This window comes from Streptopelia decaocto (genome assembly GCF_964273445.1).
Source record: "Streptopelia decaocto genome assembly, chromosome: Z".
Classification (NCBI taxonomy): domain Eukaryota; kingdom Metazoa; phylum Chordata; class Aves; order Columbiformes; family Columbidae; genus Streptopelia; species Streptopelia decaocto.
The window spans coordinates 38605162-38628514 of NC_138657.1; the positions used below are offsets into that span (position 1 = coordinate 38605162).

General features: G+C 39.4%; 1 protein-coding gene across 10 annotated transcripts in view; it reads right to left on the reverse strand.

Annotated features, from left to right (window-relative positions):
• Positions 1–21324, reverse strand: part of FSD1L (fibronectin type III and SPRY domain containing 1 like) — a 34701-nt gene extending 13377 nt beyond the window's left edge. For all 10 annotated transcript variants that reach the window (XR_014186304.1, XR_014186305.1, XR_014186306.1 and 7 more), the window contains exons 1-9: positions 21257–21324; positions 17118–17213; positions 16088–16219; positions 12630–12731; positions 9410–9432; positions 6379–6500; positions 3555–3764; positions 3152–3250; positions 1290–1416 (exon numbers count right to left, since the gene is read on the reverse strand). Coding sequence is in view for 5 of the 10 variants with exons in the window: in XM_082075589.1 (XP_081931715.1) it covers positions 1290–1416; positions 3152–3250; positions 3555–3764; positions 6379–6500; positions 9410–9432; positions 12630–12731; positions 16088–16219; positions 17118–17213; positions 21257–21271 (926 nt within the window). In the remaining 5 variants the exon portion in view is untranslated. The remainder of the gene's footprint in view (positions 1–1289; positions 1417–3151; positions 3251–3554; positions 3765–6378; positions 6501–9409; positions 9433–12629; positions 12732–16087; positions 16220–17117; positions 17214–21256) is intronic.
• Positions 21325–23353: the final 2029 nt, after the last annotated feature.

The following is a 23353-nucleotide window of genomic DNA, read 5'->3' on the forward strand; positions in this document are numbered from 1 at the left end:
TTAAATTAGCTGGTAAATATGTTTAGGACTGCTACTTTTACAATAATTATATTCCGTTATCCATTATCTTTTGCTATCTAGTTTGTTTTATTGGTACCTTTTCCTTACCAGTGAGGGTTATGAGATAAAAAATTCAAACATCACCTGTAAGTACCGATTTTATTTAACATTAGCTTTTTTGAAAGGACACAGCAGCCAGCTCTTTTTTATAGTATAAAAGCTGTCTATCCATGAGCACTGACCTGCAACACTACTAAACATACAATTATATCACTGCTTACTGACATTTACCTTATCTACTGTATTGGGCTGGCATGGCAAGGTTTTGGTAGGACAGAGGCTACAGGGGTGGCTTCTGTGTGAAGAAGCCAGAAGCTGCTCACATCAGTGATGGTGGTAGTGCCTGTGATAACATATTTAATAATGGGTAAAAACTGCTACACAAGAGCAGCTGGGCAAGAAGAATGAGAATATAGCCACCCTGCAGCCCATGGAGGACCCCATGTTGGAACAGGTGGATGTGCTCTGAAGGAATTTGCAGCTTAAGGAGAGCCCACACTGAAGCAGGTTTGCTGGAGCAGTTTGTGGACTGTCTCCCATGGGTGGGGCACCAGGCTGGAGAAGGGGAATAACATGAGGAAGAAGGAGCAGAGATATGAACTGACCACAACCCCTGTTCCCCATCCCCCTGCACTACACAGGTAAGGTAGGTAAGTTGTGAGTAAAGTGGGGTCTGGGAAGAATGGAGGTGGGGGGGCAGTATTTTAAGATTTGTTTTTATTTCTCATACTACTGTGACTTTTGATAGACAATAACGTAAATTTTCCCAAGTTAAATCTATTTTGCCCATGACAGTAATTGTGAAGTGATCTCCCTGTCTTTAACTCAACCCATGAGCCTTCCATCGTATTTTTCTTCCCACTATCCAGTTGAAGAGGGGAAGCAATAGAGCAGCTTAGCAGGCACCTGGATGCAAGCCAAGGTCAACTACCACATCTACAATTTATTTTAGTCCCTTGAATGTAAGCCTAAGAAGTGTATTTCAAAAACACTTAAATTCTTTTAAATTATTAAGACACATTTCTAATAGCTTCCACAAACAGGCTCTACATATGTGTGAAGGAGGAGAGAAATGAAAAAAATAGCATTTCTTCCAGAGAAAGATTTCAAAGTGAAAATTCCTTTTGTGTCCTACTGTCCTCAAGCCCTTTAATTCCCCCCACCTTCTTCTCTTAATTGCCAGACGAGACATCCCAGGCAATGTAAAGGTTTATGAAATTAATTCTTACCTGCTTTTATTTTCTTTCCCTTTTATTTTTTCTTGGCCTTTGCCTCCTGTAGGATCCCATTCAACATAGGTATCTTCAACTTTCAAGTTCAGATGAGATGAAGTACTGTCCAAACTGAACACAAAAGCTGGTCAAGACAAAATGCAAAACAGTGAAATGGTGTAACGTTATCTCCCAACAGTGGCTATTCACAAAAAGTTAGAGAAGCACTAGTAAAACTGTACCAGAGCAGTATTTGACTTAATAGAAACATCAGCTTTTTAGTCTGACACTTGTAGTCAAGGTAAGGACATTTAAATAGAGCCCATGTATCTACCTTCAGAGTACAGGTTACATCAAAGTAAGTTTTTTCATCTTGCAAATGCTGCAGTATCAGTAATTTCATTCAGCTAGTGCTTTCTGCTAGCTAGTTTACTCTATAGATTCTTACAATCCTGAATGACACAAAATACTATGCTTGTTTTCCATGCTCTGCAGCACTGATTTTCCAACAAGGTGTTTATGATTAATAAGACTTGCAAATTGGAGAAAACTAAATCAACAGGGTACCACATACAGACAGACATGAACAGTGAAGTCACTTGCAGGTACAAGTACAGTAGAGGACGCGTGCAACTAGAAGAGACTTGGTATTTGCTACAGCCAAGCCCTTCATCCAAGAAAACAAAACTAACACAACATGCCAAGTGCCCTAAAGTTGTTTACTTATGGACTATTCTGTGTCCTAATACCATCAGATATAGTCTGACTCTGAAAGTATACTTGCGATTTCAAGAGAGAAGAGCTCAACAGTACACAAGTCTAAAAAACCAGTAAGGTATGCACATGTAAAAGGATACTGAGTTTCTGTGTGCTGATTATTAAAGAAAGTGAACAAAATGTTCACACAAATAACAAAAATTACATGGGAAGCAAGGTAACTGCCCAAACAATCAAAATCAGAATTATTTTTCTGGTACTAGAATAAGGTATGTAAGTGACTATTAAATCGATACTAGATATCTGACAATGACTGTTGTTTCTGAATATTAGAAGTGTTCTATACAAGTTCCCAGAATGCACATCAGCACTTTCAAATTGCATATAGCTTTGCTTTTATGAAGTAACATTCACAAGTCAAACTGTGTATTTTAATTATCCAGTTCATATCAGGCATTTTGCCCTTTACATTACAGACCTGGCTATAATTAAAATCTCAGGATCATTATTTCCACCATAATAGTTAAGATTTGTGTTCTGTAACAAAACATCACTTCCAAGAAATTTTTCATCTAGTTTATTTACAAAACCATCTTAGGAAGCCACCATCCTCAGACCAACTGATTTCTAACACAGTGACTTAACTTCAGCAATTCAGAGCTGCCTATTTTTTTTTAATATTGACCATGGCTAGAATCTACAACTACAAAGTCAAAAAAAGTCCTTTTTAGCACCTTCTGTTTACAGAGAGCTATTACCTGCCAAATGTTAAGTATCAATAACCAGCCAACTACACACCAACTGTTTAGATGCTCTAAGAGTCCTATCAGTGCTTAGTTAAAACATCCATCTTCTCTTGCTATGTGTTGGCATGATGTAGTGGCACATAATACTGTCAATCTACAGTTCGAAACAACCAGTGTCAATCCCTGTTGGAGAAAGTTACATCACTTCCTTATTTTTAGTGTCTGAATGCTAAAAGGCCAGCTTTGTGCCAAGGAGCTTCTCAATCCTTTGCCAAACTGTTTGCTTTGCTTTTCACTTATGACACCTTTCAGCAGGCTCATACAGAAGCAGACTGAACATAAAAGTTCCTATATGAAGGCAAAACAGTAAGAGCAGTGTTTTGACTACATCTAAGGTTAGAGTCTTTCAAATTTTACCTTTGGTTTCCAGAGTCACAGGATCAGAGTATTCCCCTGCCACAGCTTTGTTGCAAGCTTGTACTCTCAGGTTCATGTATTTTGTATCAAATTTCAGTCCTAAAAAGTAAATGTTTAGAAACTTGACTTGAGATTAATTACTGACACATTTTATCATGTAACTGTCTTCCATTTCTCTCAGTCTGCAAAAAGCAAGCTTAAATATCAGTGTGAACTTCATTTAATACACAACTTTTTACAAAACCTCAAAGTCAAAATAAAAAGCAGAGCCATTATTGTACAAATCATTCAAGACTAATATGAAACAATGGAAGCTACATTACATACCGGAAAATGGGTATTTAGTTCCAACCATAAAGAGTTTAATAAATATTCTTGGGTCTGAGGTATAAAAAACCTTTACCTGATAACGTATATTCAGTGGCTTTAATATAGTCTATGAGTTCCCAACGTTGTTCATCTTTTACTCGTGGAAGCCCATCGAAGTTGGTTTTCTTATACTCTAGTATAAAATGATCAACTCTACTGTCTTCTTCAGGCATTCTCCATGCTACTGTTATGCAGTTATCAGCAACCAGACATGCTGCTAGATCTATCTCTGGAGCTTTAGGGACTGCAGAAAGATAAATATACAGTTCAGTTTAAAGAAGTTAATGGACTAAATACTAATCTGTTCTCCTTGGATTTATAGAGCTCAGAAGTTGCCCTTGGCCCAGGAACACTCATTCCTTTTAGAGAATCTATTCCATTAGCAAAGCACGTGCATAACATATTAACTTAACAAGCATTTTACAAAACAAATAGGCATTAGCTCTAGAGCGAACATTTGCATCACATTTTCTAGATGTTTGTCAATAAGTTCACCTGCTCCCCTTCTGGAAGCAGTAAAATGGCATGCTGGAGTGGTCTTAGAATTATGAACCTACATTTAGAAAAACACTGCACAGGAAGAATATTCTAACCTAGCACTACTGAAACACACCATTTTTCCTTTCACATCCCTGCAGTTGAAGCCAAGCAGGAATTACACTGAAACTAGTGGTATAGGTATAAAAAACTTGAGAACAGCAGAGACTGAAAGCAAAAATATTCAAGTCTGTACTGGTTTTGGCTGGGACAGAGTTACATTTCTTCACAGAGGCTTGCATGGTGCTATTCTTTGAATTTGTGATTTCAACAGTTTTGATAACAGATGTGTTTTAGTTGTTGCCAAGCAGCATTGAGACCTTTTCTGCTTCTCACACCACCACATCAGCAAGTGGGGGCACAGGAAACTGGGAAAGGATATAGCTGGGATAGCTGACCCCAACAGACTAAAGGGATATTCCACACCCTATGACATCATGCTCACCAATACAAGCTGCAGAAAGAAGAAGCGGGGGGGATGTTTGGAGTGATAGCATTTTGTCTTCCCAAGTAACTCTTACATGTGACAGAACTGTGTTTTACTGGAGATGGCTGAATGCCTGCCAGACAATGAGAAGTAGTGAATGAATTCACTTACATGTGCAGCTTTTGCTTTACCTATTAAACTGCCTTTGTCTCAAGCTACAAGTTGTCACTTTTACCCTTCTGATTTTCCTCCCCATCCTCCTGCAGCAGGGGGGACTGAGCAAGCAGCTGTGCAGTGCTTACCTGCTTGCCAGAGTTAAACCATGATTAATTCTCAAGTTGTTAATCACACACATTTCCATCAAATTTCAAAGTCATCCAACAATAATTTCAGAATAACATCAGTAAGATCTCTTCTCAGGCAAAAGAAAAACTAAGATGAAGACAAGTATTTCAGAACACAAGCCTGTGTTTTGTCTTCTTAGACAAAAGATGAGGACAAGTACCCATAAATTTAGCTAACTGCCCCAATTATTTTTGTCGTGGTATAATATAAGCTACCAGATAGTCTCACATGTGTTTGGAATGACCAAATCTTCAATTTAATTCTGGCAAGCAATGTTCAAATGCCTGTGTTACCACACCACCAAACCTGTTTTCAACTTCCCCTAACAGGACATGAGTATTTCCTGATGTATGGAGTTCTACCAGTGCTCAATGCAATTTCACTTGCAACAGTTTGAACTATCCATATCTGGTGTCATTGATAGCTCAGCACTACAGTAGAAGAAAGCAAGATTGATACAAATTAATACCCAGAGAATTAGTGTTCCTGTTTACAAATCAAAGGCACAAACAATTTAAATTTCTACATATTTGATAAGGAAAATGCATGTATAAGAAGGGCCATACTAAATAGTACCTTCATGTAGATACAAGATTTTGTTCATGCTTGCTATTAGATCTTAACACTCCCATTCCTGTTAAATAGATGCACTATGATCAGCTTATTTAGCCTGTTCCCTTATCTGTGAAGTACAGAGCAATGATTGCCACCCAGAGTTTAAGACTAAAATGTGAATATCTGCCAAGACACTGCTAGCTGACCACCAAGAATAACATTGGTAATTTACTACACCTGCTACCACATACTGTATCTACAGCATGCAAGACAAATGGGTAGAAATGTAAACTGATGCTGCCAAGTCCATAACAGATTTGGATTAGTGACCTAGAGACAAAACAATTTACATCCCTGCCAGCAGTATTCTTGTGAATATACTCTTGGTATCAGTCAAGGGCAAAGTGGTTCAAATAGGAAAGCAATATGAATATAAAGCTGTGAAAGATATATACTGGAATACTGCACTTTACTTTCAAACAGAAACAAATAAATGCATCAATACACATTTTGTATTGTGGTAATATCACTGCCCTAGTAGATTAGCCCTCTCTTGCATTTCAGACCCTATCTACACTCTTGTGACGTATCAGCTTACAGTTCCATGCATAACACTACTGCAGACAACTAGGACTTCAGAGTATCACTAAACATCAAGCTAGCATGTACAGCCTTGAGAAATTTAAGATAACTTCAGGAAGAGAAACTGACAACTCAAGAAAAAAAAAACAGTGTGGAAGACTCATTCTCAATTCTGAGATCAATGCTATTTTCTGAAATGCTATACTATGCAGAAATTAACACAATCAAGCTTGAAAACTCTTTTATCCGTAAGGTATCCATCCAGCTTAACATCCAATGAATAAGAATGAGTTTAGGTACTCTGAAAAATTTGCTTATTAGGGTGCAAGAGGTGTGGTTTTGTTTTGCTTGTTTTTGTAAATGTAAGTTATTAATGTAGTAACAAACTAAACTCACTGTGTACAGTTTTTACCTGGCAAAAACTTTACAGCCTGGAGCATGCGCCTTTCCAGAGTGAAGTCCACCATCAAATGAGACATACTATCACTGACCTTTGGTTTCAGAGAAATGCGGAACGCTGAAGCCATTGTGACTCTGAAGTCAAGAAAGCATCATTAGCAAAATGTGTTTTGCATTGGTTAAGTCTTACAGCCATTTTCAAAAACAGCAATCAGATAATCTGTATCGTTAATTTCAAACTGTTAACCAAAATACTGATCAAAGAGCATAAGATTTTTCTAATAGATAACTCTTTACCATTCAGCACAGACTCCAAAATAGAAAGTTTTGCTAGTGTGACTGTCTCAAAGAGAATATTGTGCAACATCCTAGTTGTTCCATATTACTAGGTAAAGCAACACAAGAAGCAACTAGAGAAGAGCTTACAACTTCTTTTACTAGTGAAAAAACTTAGATAGGAGACAACACAAAACTCATCACTTTACACAAAATCAAGAAGTGCGAAAAATCTAAAGCACCACAGAATCAGGATCACATTTTATATACAAAGAACTATGAAACTTAAAACTTTAGTTTAAGACAGTCCAAATACTTTTCTGGACGAGATCCACCCGTTAGCTCCAACAGGGAACATGTTTTCACTTGTTAAATATTGCTTAGAGATATTTATAAATAGCAGTGAACAAGGTGAATATTCTGATTTCATATCTACCTCTGATCTCATCAGGGGAGGAAGAAATGTTTAGATTGCAGACAGCACCTTATTTTGGAAGATTCAAGTATCAGATCAGTCTTACAAGAGACACCGAAGCACAGCTCTCACTTCCACTTTTGAAGTCCTAACTTAGTATTTATTCTGAATAGTCCTAAGACACTCCTGTACTCCATCAACTAGACGGCTAAAAAAAGAGGAGGACAAGTCTCTTGTATAGTTCTGCAACTCTGAAGACAACAGGCCACACAGAATTTGAATAATCTTGATTCAGACCACACAGGTTCTAACTCCTGCTTTAAAAAAAGAGATTTTTAACTAGAAAGTGATATACACACCACAAAAGAAAGTCAACTGTAAAAAACTTTTATTCAATTTACACCTTAAAGGTGGAACTTTCAAAACACCTAATAGCTCACAGGTAGTGATACGCATTAAGTACTTCACTAGTACATATGAGAGATTGAGTGCTAACTACAGGTACATTAAAGAATGGCAAAAAACCCCAAAAAATTAGCTAGCGAACAAGAAAGAGGAAGTATGAAGTTGAGTATTAAAGATATAAGCATGTCAAGAGTGACAAGCGTAACAGTTTGTGGATATAAGACAGTTATGGCAGTGAAATGAACCTCATAAAAGAGATCAATTCATTTCACGCAACAGTTGATGTTCAGTTGATTTCAGAACAGTTGATGTTCTGAAATTCAGTATGGGTTGCCTAGCAGAATCCATCGCCAGCCAGACAGGTAGAGTAAACCTCTTAAGGAATAACAATATTCTGGTTAGCAGTAAGAGAACACTGAGTAGTCAGCTTCAGAAAGCTTTTTGAATTCTACTTAGGCACCAATCTTAGAGAACCAGCCACAATTGACTAAAAAGGATTAGATCACACAGCATTTCAAGAAACTAAAAGAGTAGGATGACGCTTATTACAGATAAAAAGTGTTAAGATTCCTATCATTGCCACTATCCCTCTAATCTGTTAAGGACACTAAATCTTTACCCTTGTGTGTACACATACACAGGCACATTGCAAAAAGAGCCAGAGGCCACAAATGCATTGCAAAGAGCAAGTTTTACTTTAGTAACCTCTCTACCGGGGGATCTCCAAAGCCAAACCTGAGCTCCCAGGCAGAGGTGACACAAGCAGGGATGCAGGTGCTGGTAAATTCAGCCCTGCTGGAAGATCACTGGGCCTGCTGAGGCCTCCTGTATTTCAAGGCTTCAGGCAGGCACAGCCTCCCACTCTTTCTCACAACAAAGCAGGAATCTCAGACAGTGATAAGGTGCCTAGAGTTTCTCACAGGCCTATGTTATCTAACACAGAGGTTCTACTCATCAAGCACACAAGGTCAGTAAAACAATTAGTGTGATATATGTGCTTTTTCGACAGACAGGTGCAAGTCACTTGAGCGTATTTACATTCAACTAATCTCCTCGCCAAATCTTCCGCTATATCCCCATACCCCTTGGAAAAGATTGATTTTTCTAGCAATTACTCATTTTACACAAAACTTCATAGAATTTAGACAACTAGATCCTTCCCTGAAAACCTGTAAACTGAAAGCCAACATATTTGATCCATAAAAGCAACATATGCTGGAAACACCTTGTGAGCCATCTTCCAAAATATTAGCATATCACATGAAGTTTTCTGAATGAGAAGGTCACACTCCCAGAATGTAGTTATTCTTCCAAGTGAAGAAAAATGGTCCTAGCATTTATTTTGAAACAGTAAAACAATAGTTTGAAGACAGTTCAAAGAAAAGCTACAAGAAATAGCAATTTCACTGACATCAGTCAGTGGTGTCACTAGAAATATTTCAACAGCTACAAGACTTTTTATATTCAAAAAGAATATTAGTTAGCAAACGTTAGTAAGTACTTAAAACAAACAACTAGATTTTCCCATAATTTAAAGGGACAGAATCAGCTTGACACATTATTAAATTTCAGCCATCAGGTATTAATAATAAACCAGAAGTTTAGTAAGTAATTATATAGTGTATTAATGATATACTTATATGTACTTAAAGAAAAAAAAATGATAATCATCATCATCATCATCGTTGCTCCAGGGCTCTACTTCCCTGTGTTAAAAAAAGCCCTCTCTTTATTAAGGTATGAAAGGTCACCAGCCTGCAAGGAAAAACACTACAGGAGAAGCATAAAAGATTTTAGTTCTCTTTCAAAAGTCATATTGTCACAACAAACACTTAGGAAAGAGTCAATGAATTTATATATGCTGACTATGACCCTTTCAAAATAAAGGCATTTTTAAGCAATTTAAGATTAATTCCAAGACACAAAAGCGATAGACTTTGTACTGTACCTATCTTTGATCTGTCTGGCAGTCTTGATGCATGTCAGGGAGAAGAGAAAGAAAGTAGTTAGTATTTCCATGCAAATATCAATGGCAGCACCATGCAAGAAGTCTATGACAATCTCAGCTGTATTTGTCAGATTTGAACATTAAAATGAATTTAACAATTGTATCAAACTACATTTTCCTATACAGCATGTTAATAGTATAGGTTAGAACTGTAACCTGGGAAAAAATGATCTCAAAAACCACACCAAACCAATTCCAAATTACTCAACTTTCCGGGTGTGACTTCGTCTCTTCTAGTTTCTCTTATCAGTTAAGTTACTCTCCACAACATTTTAAAAACTACATGACCAAGTCAGTAATAATATAGTATTTTCTGTGAAACTATAGAGTGCTTATTAGTGGCACATAACTATACCCAACTTGTTTGGCCATACATAATAGTATGTACACTCTAACAGAGAATAAAAAAATAGGACCTGCTTTAACTTTTCCTCTGAAAGTCATTGTACTATTCCAGCAAAGCTTCCTAAAAGGCTCTCTCCATACGGCCCTGCTCAAAAACACAGAATGTAGTTTTTCACAGAATTTAAATGACACCACAGAAGCAGATGCAAAAGTGGTGATGGCATATTTCAAAGATAAACATTAACTGGCATTTGGAAAGACAAAATCTCTGTCCTTCACCAAGAGGAATTGCAAACCTAAGACAAAATCTTATTGAAGCAGAGATGGCTTAGTTAGGTGTGTTGAATCCATGTTTGGATTTCATGTTCCTACTTGATCTAGTTGCCATTCAGCTGAACTACTTTCCCTTCCAAAGAGGAGACAAGAAACATTAGGCAACTTCTCAGTTTAAAATCAAACAGAAGTGGAGGACTTCCAATTTTTTCACTGAATACACTGCACACTCAATGGATAGGGGTGAACACATACTCACCACCAACATATCACAGTTGTTCCTGCTGTAAAACCAATTTTGTATTCACAAAGTAGGAGTGGAAAAAAGTGTTTAGAAATAATTTAGCCTAAGAGATAGCTTTGTTTTACCTCAAACCAAAGTTACTGCAAAAACTACTGACTGATTTTCCTACATGTAGAGGAAACTGTAGTTTTCTACAACTGTAGAGGAAAAAGAGCTACTGAAAAACAAGAGCCTTCTTCATAACCTTTACATCTTGCAGAACATGTGGTACCCAGCACTCCATGAACCGTCTTCTGCAAGACCGTCCTGGATTAACTCATCTGAATTTAGTTTGTTTCCACGCTACTACCAAAGAAGGATATCAGCCCATTCCAGATGAGCTGCCTAGCAGTGTCAAATCACATCCTATTTAACCACTGAACCCTCTTGTGTGCTGGTATTCATGTTCTTTTGACTTCCAGGTAAACCAGTTTAGTGAATAAAGCCACCAAAAATCTAATATTGAAAAAACGTATTTTAAAAAAAAAAATAAAAAAATCACAGAACACAAGGTTGGGAACACAAAGATTATCTGGTCCAACCTTTCTTGGCAAAAGCAGAGTCTAGACAAGATGGCATAGCACCCTGTCCAGCTGAATTTGAAAAGTGTTCAATGTTGGTGAACACACCACTTCCCTGGGGAGATGATTCCAATAGCTGATTGTTCTCACCATGAACAATTTCCCTGTTAAGTCCAATTGGAATCTCCACAGGAGTAACTAATTACTCCAATAATCATAGTTTAGTGTTATGCTGGTTTCTCCTGAACTGATTTATTAGAGGATCCAAAGAAAACCTGTGACAATAAAAGATAGTCAGAGCTGGAGCTGCCCTTTCAGGAATGCTTGGTATTCTTAGTAGCAGAGCAATAGATTTAGCCAGCGAATAGCCAAGGCAATACGCCTTAAATGCCATACCCAAAGGCACATTTACAAGTGCAAGCTACTGTAATACAAGTTTCAAATCCTGGGTATTAGAGTTCACTGAATTGGATTTCAGTGTCTTAAGGCTCAGACCCCAAATTTAAAGAGACTTTCTCCCCAGAAAACACTCAAATAACTTTCCTTAGTATATTTAATTTTAAAAAGCACTAGAGACATCTGAAAGGGAACAACTTGCAGTTAATTCAAAGCAACATTCTGCATAATGCTCAAGAGCTAACTTCATCTTTACATATCACTATGGCAAGACAGAAGGGACAACTCAAACTGAAATACTAAGAAAAATACTCTGTTTAGCAACTGTCACTGTTCAAGAAAAATAGTTGACACTCTGGAAGCACAACAGCACATAAACATGATGCCAAAAAGGTGTAACTGGCAGAGTAAAATGGCTTTCCTGCTTGCTCTTTGTGGAATATATGTGGAATATGTATATGTGGAATACTTTGTGTCCTTGTTCCTGTTAAAATGCAGGAAGGCAAAAGCAATCAGGTCTTGGATGTGGTGTGGCTGACCTCACTACTAACATGAGGATAACAGCAAGCCTAGTATACTGAGTGTGTATATGTACAACTGTTTTATTAATTTGTAAGCATATTCTTCCAGTTAGATACATGTCACCTTATCTGCAAGTCTGCTGTAGTAAAGTACATTATTATTTGTATTGGAATCACAATGTGAGGTCCAAATCAGGCACTTGCCTACACAATATCAAATCCATTAGAAGGTTTTGGGGAATAGAGAAAGAGTTGCCCTGAATTCAGTTTCACAGGATGGTTTCAGGAGAGCTTTAGAGTTCAGGGTTGCAAACTAAAGTTTGCACTAAGTTCTGCAAAAGAAACACCTTATCATCCACAGATGACTGCAGCTAGAATATAGAGGCTCTCTGCAGGTATATTCTAATAGTACTGGGCAACTGATGGGTCACTTGCCACAGTTTTGAGCAATGGCCATCACACATTTTGTAAGTCTTGGTTCAGTTTTATAGAGATTTATTTTACCCTCACTTTCTGGGCTCACTTAGCTAGCATCAGTGCAGATTTGTTTAACACAGACAGCTGTCCAGGAGAAGGCATTCCTTTCCCTGCCCCCTCACTCTAAATAAGAAAAACTAATTTTATTAGAGATTGCATAAGAATTCAAGACTGTAGTGCTTGACTTGGCCTTCTCAACAGAGCATTAACTGTATTTTTACATGCCTCTCTATCTTTACTCTCAGTATTTCTGCTAAGTTTGCAAGGTCCAGTACAGTAATGCAAAGGATATTTCCAGCTGAGACAAATACCAACATCTGCCTTATGCACATCATGTTTTCTACCTTCAAGAATTCCTCAGGGTCCTTTATGTCCAGTGACTGCACAGCAAGTTCCAGCAGCTCTTCAGAACTCTCTAGGGCATCATTACACTGGCTAAGCTGATCCTGAAGTAAAAACAGAAATAATAATTTGATGTATTCACATTTTAAAAAGTGGTTTATAAACTAGCTGTACTTGAATCTTGTGGCTTTGTCATCCATTTTTAACAACTTGTTACCTTATCTAATGAAGGCTACTACCTCTGTCACATCATGATAAGCAGAACTTCACTGTGCTTGGGAATTGTACACAGATACATGGCATATCCTATAAATCCAAAAGAAGGAAAAGTCAGACAGGAGATGAAGTCTGACTTAAAAACCAGATTTCCTTTTAAGACCTGGTTCTCCCAACATCAGGATTTCAGAAGCAAAGAAATGCTTACCTCTGTGTGCACTACAATTTCTATTTACAGACCTGCACTTCAATGAACTGATATTGTTTAATGTAGCAGTAGCCTTGAAAAAAGCAATTATTTTATTCCCAATCAGCTCTAAAATTTTTGCAAGACAATCCTGAAAATCAATATTGCTGCATAACAAATAGGTATAGTAGAGGAAGGGGAACAGAAGAAGAAGGGCAGAAATTTATTTCAGATTACCTAAAACTCTGTCATTAGTAAACTACCATTTACAGTATGTAAAACAGACCACAAAGAACTTCCAGTATTACATACTATGGATATACCCCTAGAAAGACTAGTTTTGACTACACTGAAAGATCTTAGACATACTGTAGATTAAACAATATGCACATTTCAAACCTGAGAGCAGCTTTTGCAGTGCCATTCAAACTACAGCTGTTTTTCTACTCATGTGACATTACTGTAATATCTCAGAACAAGCCAAGAGCAAGTAATTATTTTTTCTTTAAACACTTCAGGAAAGACAGCTTGCTCTAAAGCAGTCACTGTCTCAAAAGAAACCAACAGTTGCATCAATTTTCAGACCAGACCACTCTCAAGCACTTCAGAAGTGTAACTAGTTTTGGCAAGTGTGGCAAGTTGACTTGGGCCAGCTACTTCTTGGATTTACTGATAAGAATAAAACAGCAGTAAGGGAACAGTCCAACAGCTAGAAGTTTGTACGCAGTTTTCTGAAGCATGCCATTAATGCAAGCTGGCATTCATCTAAAACAGCTGCTCTCCTCTTTGAGGGAGATCCAGCACTCACAAACTCAGATATACAATGATACTGTCAAAACATCCCAGGCAAACACCTCAAAAGAGAAAAGCAAATGGCCAGAGGCATTTTTAAACAGCTTTGCAGAAATGGCATGGTAACTGAATGCTTACATTAGCATTGCACTGAGAAGTATCAACATTTGGAAGTTGAAAATAAATACCTCAGTGTCATTAAAATACACTGCCCAAAAATGTAGCAATATATTTTTCAAAGCAAGAGTTTAAGGAGAATTTCTAATTTTCAGCCTTAACTTCCAAATAAATTATTTGGGAGGAATCAGTCTAAAAATTAAATCCTCAGCCTTTTTGCTCGTTATGTAGCCCCAGTATTTTAAGTTAAAACTTATTCTCAACAAGGACATCTAATCAACTACAAAAGGCTAATTACAGTACAAGCACTTCAAGAGGATAATAAATTAAGCAAGTAAATTCCTTTAAACAGGATGTTTATACCTCACTGAAGTTCCTTATTTCCTTCATATAAAGTTAATTTCCAGTTCCAGTAAAAGATAACAGCTTGGACTAATACATTCAATGCAACAGTTTTCATCTGTTAGTTTGGTTTGGTGGATTGAGTGTTATGAAAAGCACTTCTGCAGTGCCTCAGTTACAGAGGAACCTTAGTCTGTCATCAAGTAAAGAGAATGTCCTTGGGCCTGTGGCTAGTGAACAGCCTCAACCAAAAGATAATTAGGGCACTTAATATCTGTGTCAGTGACCTGTAACATTCCACTTGGCTTCATCTTCTTCTGACCAAGCAGCAACTCAGTTGTTCAACACAGACACCAGGCAACAGTTCTTGATAGAGCCGTACCACTCTAACAAACTTTCAGAAGAACTCGGTTCAACAACACCCAAGCTTGATCAAATCAGATTAATTATCAGAAAATTAACAGATAGTAACAGAATTAAAAGAAAACTTAAATGTTCAAGTCAAACTGCCTGATGAGTAACTATCAAACCAGTTTTCAGCTATAGAATCATTACTTGCAAGTTTAAGTTTACTTTTTCTTCACTAGAAGACAGAATAATTGATAGATGCCACAGTTGAATTTCTTCTGTGAGCTGGTCATTTAGAAGCACTTTCTTTAAGCATTTAAGTCCTCAGTGTCCCTGGATGTGGGTAGACCTCTGTCTGTTGAGAAGCTTCAGAAGGACTTAAGACAGACATCTGGGGAGAAAGATTAAACTGCAGATAGAAAAGTGCACATACATGTTTAACTTAAGTTGTGCACCCAGAAGTTCTGGAATGTTTTACACTTAGTCTTTAAGTATGAACATAAAGCAGTCCTTAAAGAAGTCTATGGGATTTGTTTCCAGACACTGCTCCTAAAACTTCTTTAAGCTGACTAGACATGAGAAGGTGAAGTTTTTCAGAAACAAACATCTTCCTTATAGCTTTGCATAAGCAAGAAGAACTAGACAGAAGAATGTTGCAACTAGGATCATATAAAGAAAATAGCTGGAGAAAGAGCTTCTGCTTAAAAGATTTAACTGTCCTTTGGTCCCATACAACCCGTCTTTCTGAAAGCTAGAGCCAACTTGATACAGGCTACTGGAAAAACAGACTTTATACAGAAAGGTATGTTTGTTTCTATTTTTCTGAAACTGATTGGAAAGATTTGCCGGCATGAAATTGTACAACTACAAACCGGTGAAGTTCACGTAGTAGGTTTAGTAGCAGGCTCCACGGTAACCTGCGCCCAAGCAATTCCCATATGTCTTCCAGTGTGCATATACAATTTGCTTGATATTAACAGGTGGAGGATGGTCAGTTCTGTCAATAGGAGACTAGCCTCTGTGCTTAGGATACCTGGTATCATTCTTGACTCCAAATTCAAGCCTGAGCATATCACTTAGGCATGTTTACAGGATCAGATGCTCATATTCCAAACTGGAGAAAGAAACCAGTTTCAGTCCAGAAGATATTCACAATTTTGAAGGTAGTAAACATATCCAAATCTTGCTCCTATGCAGCCGCTTGCCAGCTGGAAGCTCTACAGATAATATCACCTTCTTTTTACATAACAAGATTGAGAACATAAATATGCTAGAGACTATAAAGTACCCTAGAAGAAGGGAGCAGAGGAGTACTTATATCAAAGAACACATTTACCTTGCACTTCCTGCATTTCTTGCAACACTATCAAAATCCTACTTTCAGCTGAGATTTAAAATAGCAGTTTAAAATTGTTTCCACTTAGCTGCAAAAATTTACAGATGTAGTTACACAGTTACCTGTAGGGCTTGAATTTTAGAAGCCTCTTCTTGCTGAATAGTGTTGGTCATACTCCCCTTCATCTCATCCAAAACAGAATACAGACCATCAAATTCTTCATCCAGCTCGCTGATTGCATTAGAAGAGTTTATCTAAGAAGAGAATTGAAATTGTTGCAATTTGTATTGGAAAAAATGCAGACTAGTTTTTTAGACTGAAAATCACGTTGTTTGTCCAAACATACTTTACTATGACCATTATATTCCTTGTTACTGTTCCTCATCTTACCAAGGGAGGAAAAAAAATAAGAATGATGGACACCTCCTAAGCAGACTTCACATCAGGACCCTGAAGACTGAAATCCATGAAAATTCCATTATATTCAAACTCGTTCCCTCTCAAAGTTATACATGGATTGCTAGATATTTGTAAGGAGATAGTTATCCAGCTCCATATAAAATTTATTTCATTTGACATCAAAAACTGCACTCAAAAAGCCAGCTTAAAGATCTGCTAGATAACTTCCATTTCTGCAGTTAAATTAGCTCAGCTTTAACCCATAACAAACAACTTAAGGCTTATTGATGGGCTAAAGGAACATAAACCTCATCCTAGTGTAGGTGCTCTAAAAAAATAGGTCTAACATAATTTTCTCAATTTACAACTACCAAAAAACAAAAAAGCAAAACATTTTCTCTCAAGTATCAGAAATGCTATCATTTTTCGGTCTGCCAAGCAGACTAAAAATCTAAAAAAGAGACTACTTCCACCTAACAGGAGTTTGAGTTCTGGCATAAAAATCCAGATTCTCTCATCCATACAAATTAAATCCTACAACAGCTTTTGGCATGAAAAGCAAGATCATCATACCTTTCAACTAGAGACAAACTCAAAAATAAAATGCTTTTCTATCTGGTTCCAACATGATAATATATTTTAAACTGGATTCTTATAGCCCATGCCTTATATACTAACCAAGCAGTACAAAACTGACAAAACTGGAAAGCTGTTCCCCTCTCAGCTACAACCGATGAGTATTAATATATATACCTGAACATTTTTTATTGTATGGTTCAGCATGTCAATGAAGTTGTGAATTTCATCATTTTTGTTTGCTAGAGTAGAGACAATCCTCTGCAAGGTCTCCTAGAATTACAAAAAGAAGTGACATAAGTTGTAAAAGAACCTTTTAACTTTTTTGAACTATCACCATTTCAACATACATAGAAACTCATTGCACACATTCCAGTTGTGGTGAATTCAGCTCTTACTCAGATGGGATCAGGAAATACATTATGTTAGAAAAGAGAGCATCAAAGGTCCAAGAAGCATTCCACCAAATTAAAAATCTCCAGTTATTTGTTTAAGTTAAATCAAAATGATTTGTGATACACGACTCTTTCACATGCTTTACTAGCAATGTTACTACAACTCCTATGTCATCTAAACCAGACTACCTACTGGCATCACACTCTGCCATATATAATTCTCCAGATGAGAAAGCTAGTGCCTGTGCAACCAAATAGAGAATCAATTAAAAAAAAAAAAACCAACAAAAACAAAAAACACACACACACACAAACAAACACAAAAAAACCTGGTAAAAATTAACACAGAAGAAAAACTATCATTCTCTATTGTCAAAAGAAGCTCACGTTAAATAGTTAATCTGACTTCTTTTTCTATATACAGAATAAATCTGTAACAGTGATTTTTAAACTTATCACAGAATCACAAACTTATAGAATAAGTGTTAAAATATTTTAGTGAATAATTTATATATTCCAATTAAAGAACCAGCTGAGGAGGGAACTAAAAAGTTTCTGTTATTTAATTCAGGTTGCTTGATAATAAGTTCTAAAAAAAAGCTGACCCTAAACTGCTATATTTGGCTCTTACAAAAAAGTGAAAGCTAGCTTAATTACAACTGAGACATTATTAATCAGTTGGACTCAGAGTTTCAAGCTGCTGAGTTTAACATTGTTACTTGACAATATTTAGGAAACTGAGGCATGGGGAGCTAATAAGCACACCTTAAAAACAGCCAGACTACCAAAAAGATGCTGCAGAGGTCCCTCCCATAAGCAATTTCTTAATAACACTTTAGTACTTAGACCATATTTGTTTGCTAAAAAACAAGAAAAATACTTTATCCTTTCACAACATCCACAGCAAACATTGACACTACGTCCTGTGTAAGGAATCTGGTACACCAGCTCATTGCCTGTTTGCATAGTGTCATGCTCACAAAGTTAAACCACTAGCAGAGGAAAGTGAAATTTTACTGCTTTTACCACAGGCATTGTGACAGTGTTATGTAAAGATATAATGCATCGGTGAGCAATGACAGAAATTTGAATTCTAAGAAAGAAAAACAGGATCCGACTGGCTTGTTTCAGAAAGAGTATAGCCAGTTTTGATCACTTCATTACAGAATCTTTTCATTGCCTGGCTAAAACTGAACACGTTCGAGGACAATTTTGTGCATATTGGACTGGCAGATGAAACACCATTGTCCAACCAGCTGCTTCTGCATTCACTACTGACCACAGGCAATTGTTTTTGCATGTCAGACAGCCCACAGTTAAGCCTTAGATCCTATAAACATAACTGTCAATTTGGATGAACAAGAAAACTCTCAATCCTCTTTCAACTAGGATTTTAGTGCTTAGTCTGTTCCACCACAAGGAACAAAAATAAGCCTTCTTGTACATATTACTGAAGAACAATGCTTTTGTTTTTTATAGTTATATATGATTAAAGGAAGAGATCTACATGTGAAGATCTACAATGCTCAGAAAGCCTTTACAGAGCCAAATATATGGCAGCAACCAGAAGACAGCTGTCAAACAAGGTTTTGCACTACAACTAAAGGTAAAGCCAACCAACCAAACAGGGATTAGTAGGGCTGTTAAAAAGCATGCTATAAATTTCTCTAAACAGAAGTTTCACCAGTGTTGGTCAAACATTAACAAGATTAGATGACTTCTACAAATGCAGATGAAAGAGTCCTATAAATATCAACCAGCTGTAGACAGAATTTTTCTTCAACACCAATGCACAAGTCAGCTTTTAGGAACCACTACATAATATTTTCTAATGTATTTTTCTAATCACTAATACATAACAAATAGATTTCCTTCTGAACATACCAAGACACATGCCAAATTCAAAGCAATGCACTGTTGCCATTTCTCCCTTTAACTGGACTTTCTGAGAAGTCACTACAACTATATGTAATTAAAAGCATGCTAGAGAAATTGCCAACATAAGCAGCAGCTGAAGCTTACATTCTAAGTTACTTCAAGCTCATTAAAGCTTATTGGTATTTCTACACTGGAGGAAATTTACATCTATGGCACATTGACAGACATGGTACTTCATAGAATTCTATTATGAACAATTTTTTCATTATTTTCTCTCTGGCTAGCACATATTGAGGTCAGTTTCAAATTCGTTTTAAAAACATCATGGCACGTTCATTACAGAAGTTGTTTTTGCTACTGTCAGTAAGCTTAATACTGCTCTTCACTGTTCTTGTTCTCTGAATCAAATACGCTCTTTGCAGAAAAAAAAAAAAAGATATGGCATTTGTAAAGTAACTGTGGATATACATGGGATGAAGAACATAGAAGGATATGGAAAAGGAAGACCTCCCACATGTGGTGGCTTCTACTCTTGTCAGGAGCATGCAAGTAGACAATATACCCTTCTTTGAATAGCTAGTAACTAACATCGCATAGCACCTGTTGAAACAGACAGGCACCTCATAAAAGTTAAAGAATAAACTTGGATAAACAAAATAATTACATTAGTTCTGTTTAAGAAACAACTTATCAACTTGCTCAGGATCACACTGAAGTCTTATTACATCATTAGATGCAAAACAGAGTTTCTGAAGCAGCGTCAGGCCTAGGACAAAATCCTGTGTCAGACAAACCTTCATGTGCAGACCGAATTTCAAGCAGGAGGACTTACTTAGCCTCCATTAATTTGATCTTCTGCACTTGTCCACAAATTGAAGTTGCCAGAGTTTGAAGGAGTACTTAAAACACTACCAGTGACAACAGCAAATTAACGAAGTATTTTAAAATACGAGATCAACTGTGATTTTACTATTGTATTCTGAACCTCTGAGCAGCACTGAAATTCAAGTATGATCAATGATGCAACTCAAGAACATCCACTCAGAGCACCCACAACAACTACAGCCCTCATTTACTCCTTCTCTGAGACTAATCTTACATAAAGCAGGCAAAGGCAGACTGACTCAATTTCACATAGTATCTACTAGAAGCACACTCTTTTGGCATTTCACATCTCATCTTCCAAAGCCTAGATGCATATGGAGTGGCAGTGCACAAACAACTAAAAGAGCAAGCATCTGTGATCTACACATTTCAAACCATGAGCAGCACTAGTTACCCAGACCCTACTCCCAAACCAGCTTCCAAGCTAAGGATAGTCTTCACAGAGGCAGTAACAGAAGCCCTTTTGGATGACAGACTGAAGGCCGAAAGGCTGAGTCAGAACTTTTTGGAGAGAGTATCATTTTTAGAAAGCCCTGCACTTGGCTTGACACATGCCTGCTCCTCAGTGATTCCCCTGAGGGAGCAGATAACAAGTAAATGAAGGAGATAATTATAGCATAGCAGGCACAGGGAGAGAGAGGGGGGGGAAAAAAAAAAAGAAAAAAAAGAAAAAAACCCCTTTTATTAATTAGTTCCCTTCAACACAGGATTACATCAATGGGAAACAGAAGGGCCTATGTATAGCCCGTAATTACTTATGACAGGAATACACAGTGTGAAGGGGCTCTACACCAGGGCCGCACTTCATTCAGAGGCAGCAACTGCAGGAGCTAGCGGACACGGAGGGGTCTCTCGCAGCTCCGGTGCCGCTCCACTCAAGGCAGTTTCCGAACTCTTATGACAGCCCAGGGAGGCTGGCGCCTTTCCCCCCCTGCTGCCAGCAGACAAGGCAGCGTGAAACGTTCAACTCTTCCCCCGCCGCCTCTCTCCTCAGGCAGCCAGGCCGAGCACCGAGCGACGCCGACAACCCGGGAAAATGCCTCGCTTGCCTCGTCGGCGGCTCCTGACCGCGGCTCCTGACCGCAGCCCCCGCGCCGCAGCCCGGCGACACCGCCAGCTGCCCACCTTTCAACCCAACCCGCCGCCACCAGCACTCACTCTCTGCTCGTCCATGATGAGGGAGGAAGCACAGCCAGTACCGGGGCAGAACCGCTATAACGTCCCCCGCCCCGCCCCCGCGCCACAGCGCATGCGCGCCGGGATGCGCTCAGCCGCCCGCGCAAGCGCGCTGCGCCCCGTTCCCTCCTGCCCTGTCCTGCCCCCGCGCACGCCGGCGGCACGTGTGCCGCGCCCCCGTCCCGGGGCGGGGCGTCTGGGCATGCGCAGTCGGAGCTGGCACCCGGGGCGGGGACTCGCAGGGAGCGGCGCACCGGTGCCCGGGGTCGGGCTGCCGACCGGTGCCCGGGGTCGGGCTGCCGACCGGTGCCCGGGGTCGGGCTGCCGACCGGTGCCCGGGGTCGGGCTGCCGACCGGTGCCCGGGGTCGGGCTGCCGACCGGTGCCCCGGGTCGGGCTGCCGACCGGTGCCCCGGGTCGGGCTGCCGACCGGTGCCCCGGGTCGGGCTGCCGCGTGTCTGCGGCGGTGCCGTGAGCCGGGACGCGCATGTCGCTGCGCCCCGGGCGGCAGGAGGGAGCGGGGTGTCCTTACTCCGGGGCCGGTGCCGAGCTCCGGAGGCGGGCACTCCGGAACCCTCGGTGGCCCCAGACCCCGCGCAGCCGCCGGTGCACCCCGTGCTGCGCGCTGCAGGGAGGCGGTGCCGTGCAGCCGGGAGCCCGCGCCCGGCCTGGGCGCCGTGTGGGACCTCAACAGTTGCAACAACATGTTTTATTATAAATTTTGTATCATATTTTCATGTTCTATATTAGGTTGGGTACCCTGTAAGGCAGCTTTGCTTTATCTCACAGCTTACTAATCCAAATTTTAAATTAAAAAAAAATTGTTTCACTGCAGTGTTGGAAAGAAATAGTGATTTCATAAATATGACATTTTGTAGAGATACACCCATAAAACAGCCACTGGGCTGAAGTATAGCTTTATGGCTTTATAACGGCTTTGAGTGCTGTGCTGATGTTAAAAAAAAAGTGCTTTTCACACCGGGTGCACAGCAATGGTAGCACACTCCTAGCGTGGAAAGTTATCACCGTGGGAGATTTTGCCACCTACCAGTCAAGGTATCTCTTTAAAGACATTTGTGTCTTTGTGAGCCCTATCTCTCCATGGTTTTAAGTGCTCCATTGGCAGCACCGTACTAATAGGGCAAGAGGAAATGCAGAAGCAGCAAGGCCCTGTTACCTGCCAAGAGGCATAGCTCCTGTCTTCCCAGCTCTGTCCAGAGGTCTCCTGGGGCTGTTACCTGGTGTGGGCTGGGCCTTGGCCATGGTTTGAACTTTTATCGTGTCTCCCAGGTACCTGATATCTTATTTGTTCAAATGTACACCGACGGCCTGTTTCCTGTTTCCATTTGAAAGCAGAGGAAGAAAAATCATATCTGGTTGTGCCACACCTCAGGGTGATGTGAAGCAAGGTAGCAGCTGGCTACCCGCAGCAGACAGCTTGGCTGTGCCTTGCATGTCTGCTGATTTTAGCAGTCCTGAATGGAAAACCTCAAAAGCCTTTGGTTTGACGAGCCCCCATAAATATCATGGAATGATTTTGAACACTTTGGAGCGTGGGGCATGGCAGCCACTACAGAAATCAGGAACCTGCAGCTGCTGGGGATGTGTCTGGTGCTGGTAATGCCAGCCTCAGGAAGGGGCACATTGGCTCTGAAGCCCTGTGCAGGGTGTTGGCGTGGGGGGTTAAACTGATTCGTGAAGCCTGGACACCCTGGTGTGGGACTAGTCTGCCTGAAGGAGACACAGCATGCAGCCAGATGTCAGGCAGAAAAGCAGAGGGACCACCCCAGTGATTTAAACAAGACTTAGATAGGGTACGGGTTGGACACCTTAATCTAAGAACAATAAAAATATTCCTGGCTTTGTTCCCAGCAAGCTAGCTGCAGATAGGAGAGCTCGACAGGAGGGTTTAGGTGGGCTGTGCCCGGGACTTCCTGGGAGTCACTGTGCATGGACTAAGAGATCATGACAGCGCTGCTTTCCCAGTTCTTGATTATTGCTTCATTACTTTGATGAACACAAAAGCCTCAGAAGTCAGTCTGGTGATGGCTCATTATATTAAATGTAATTACTGCAGTGC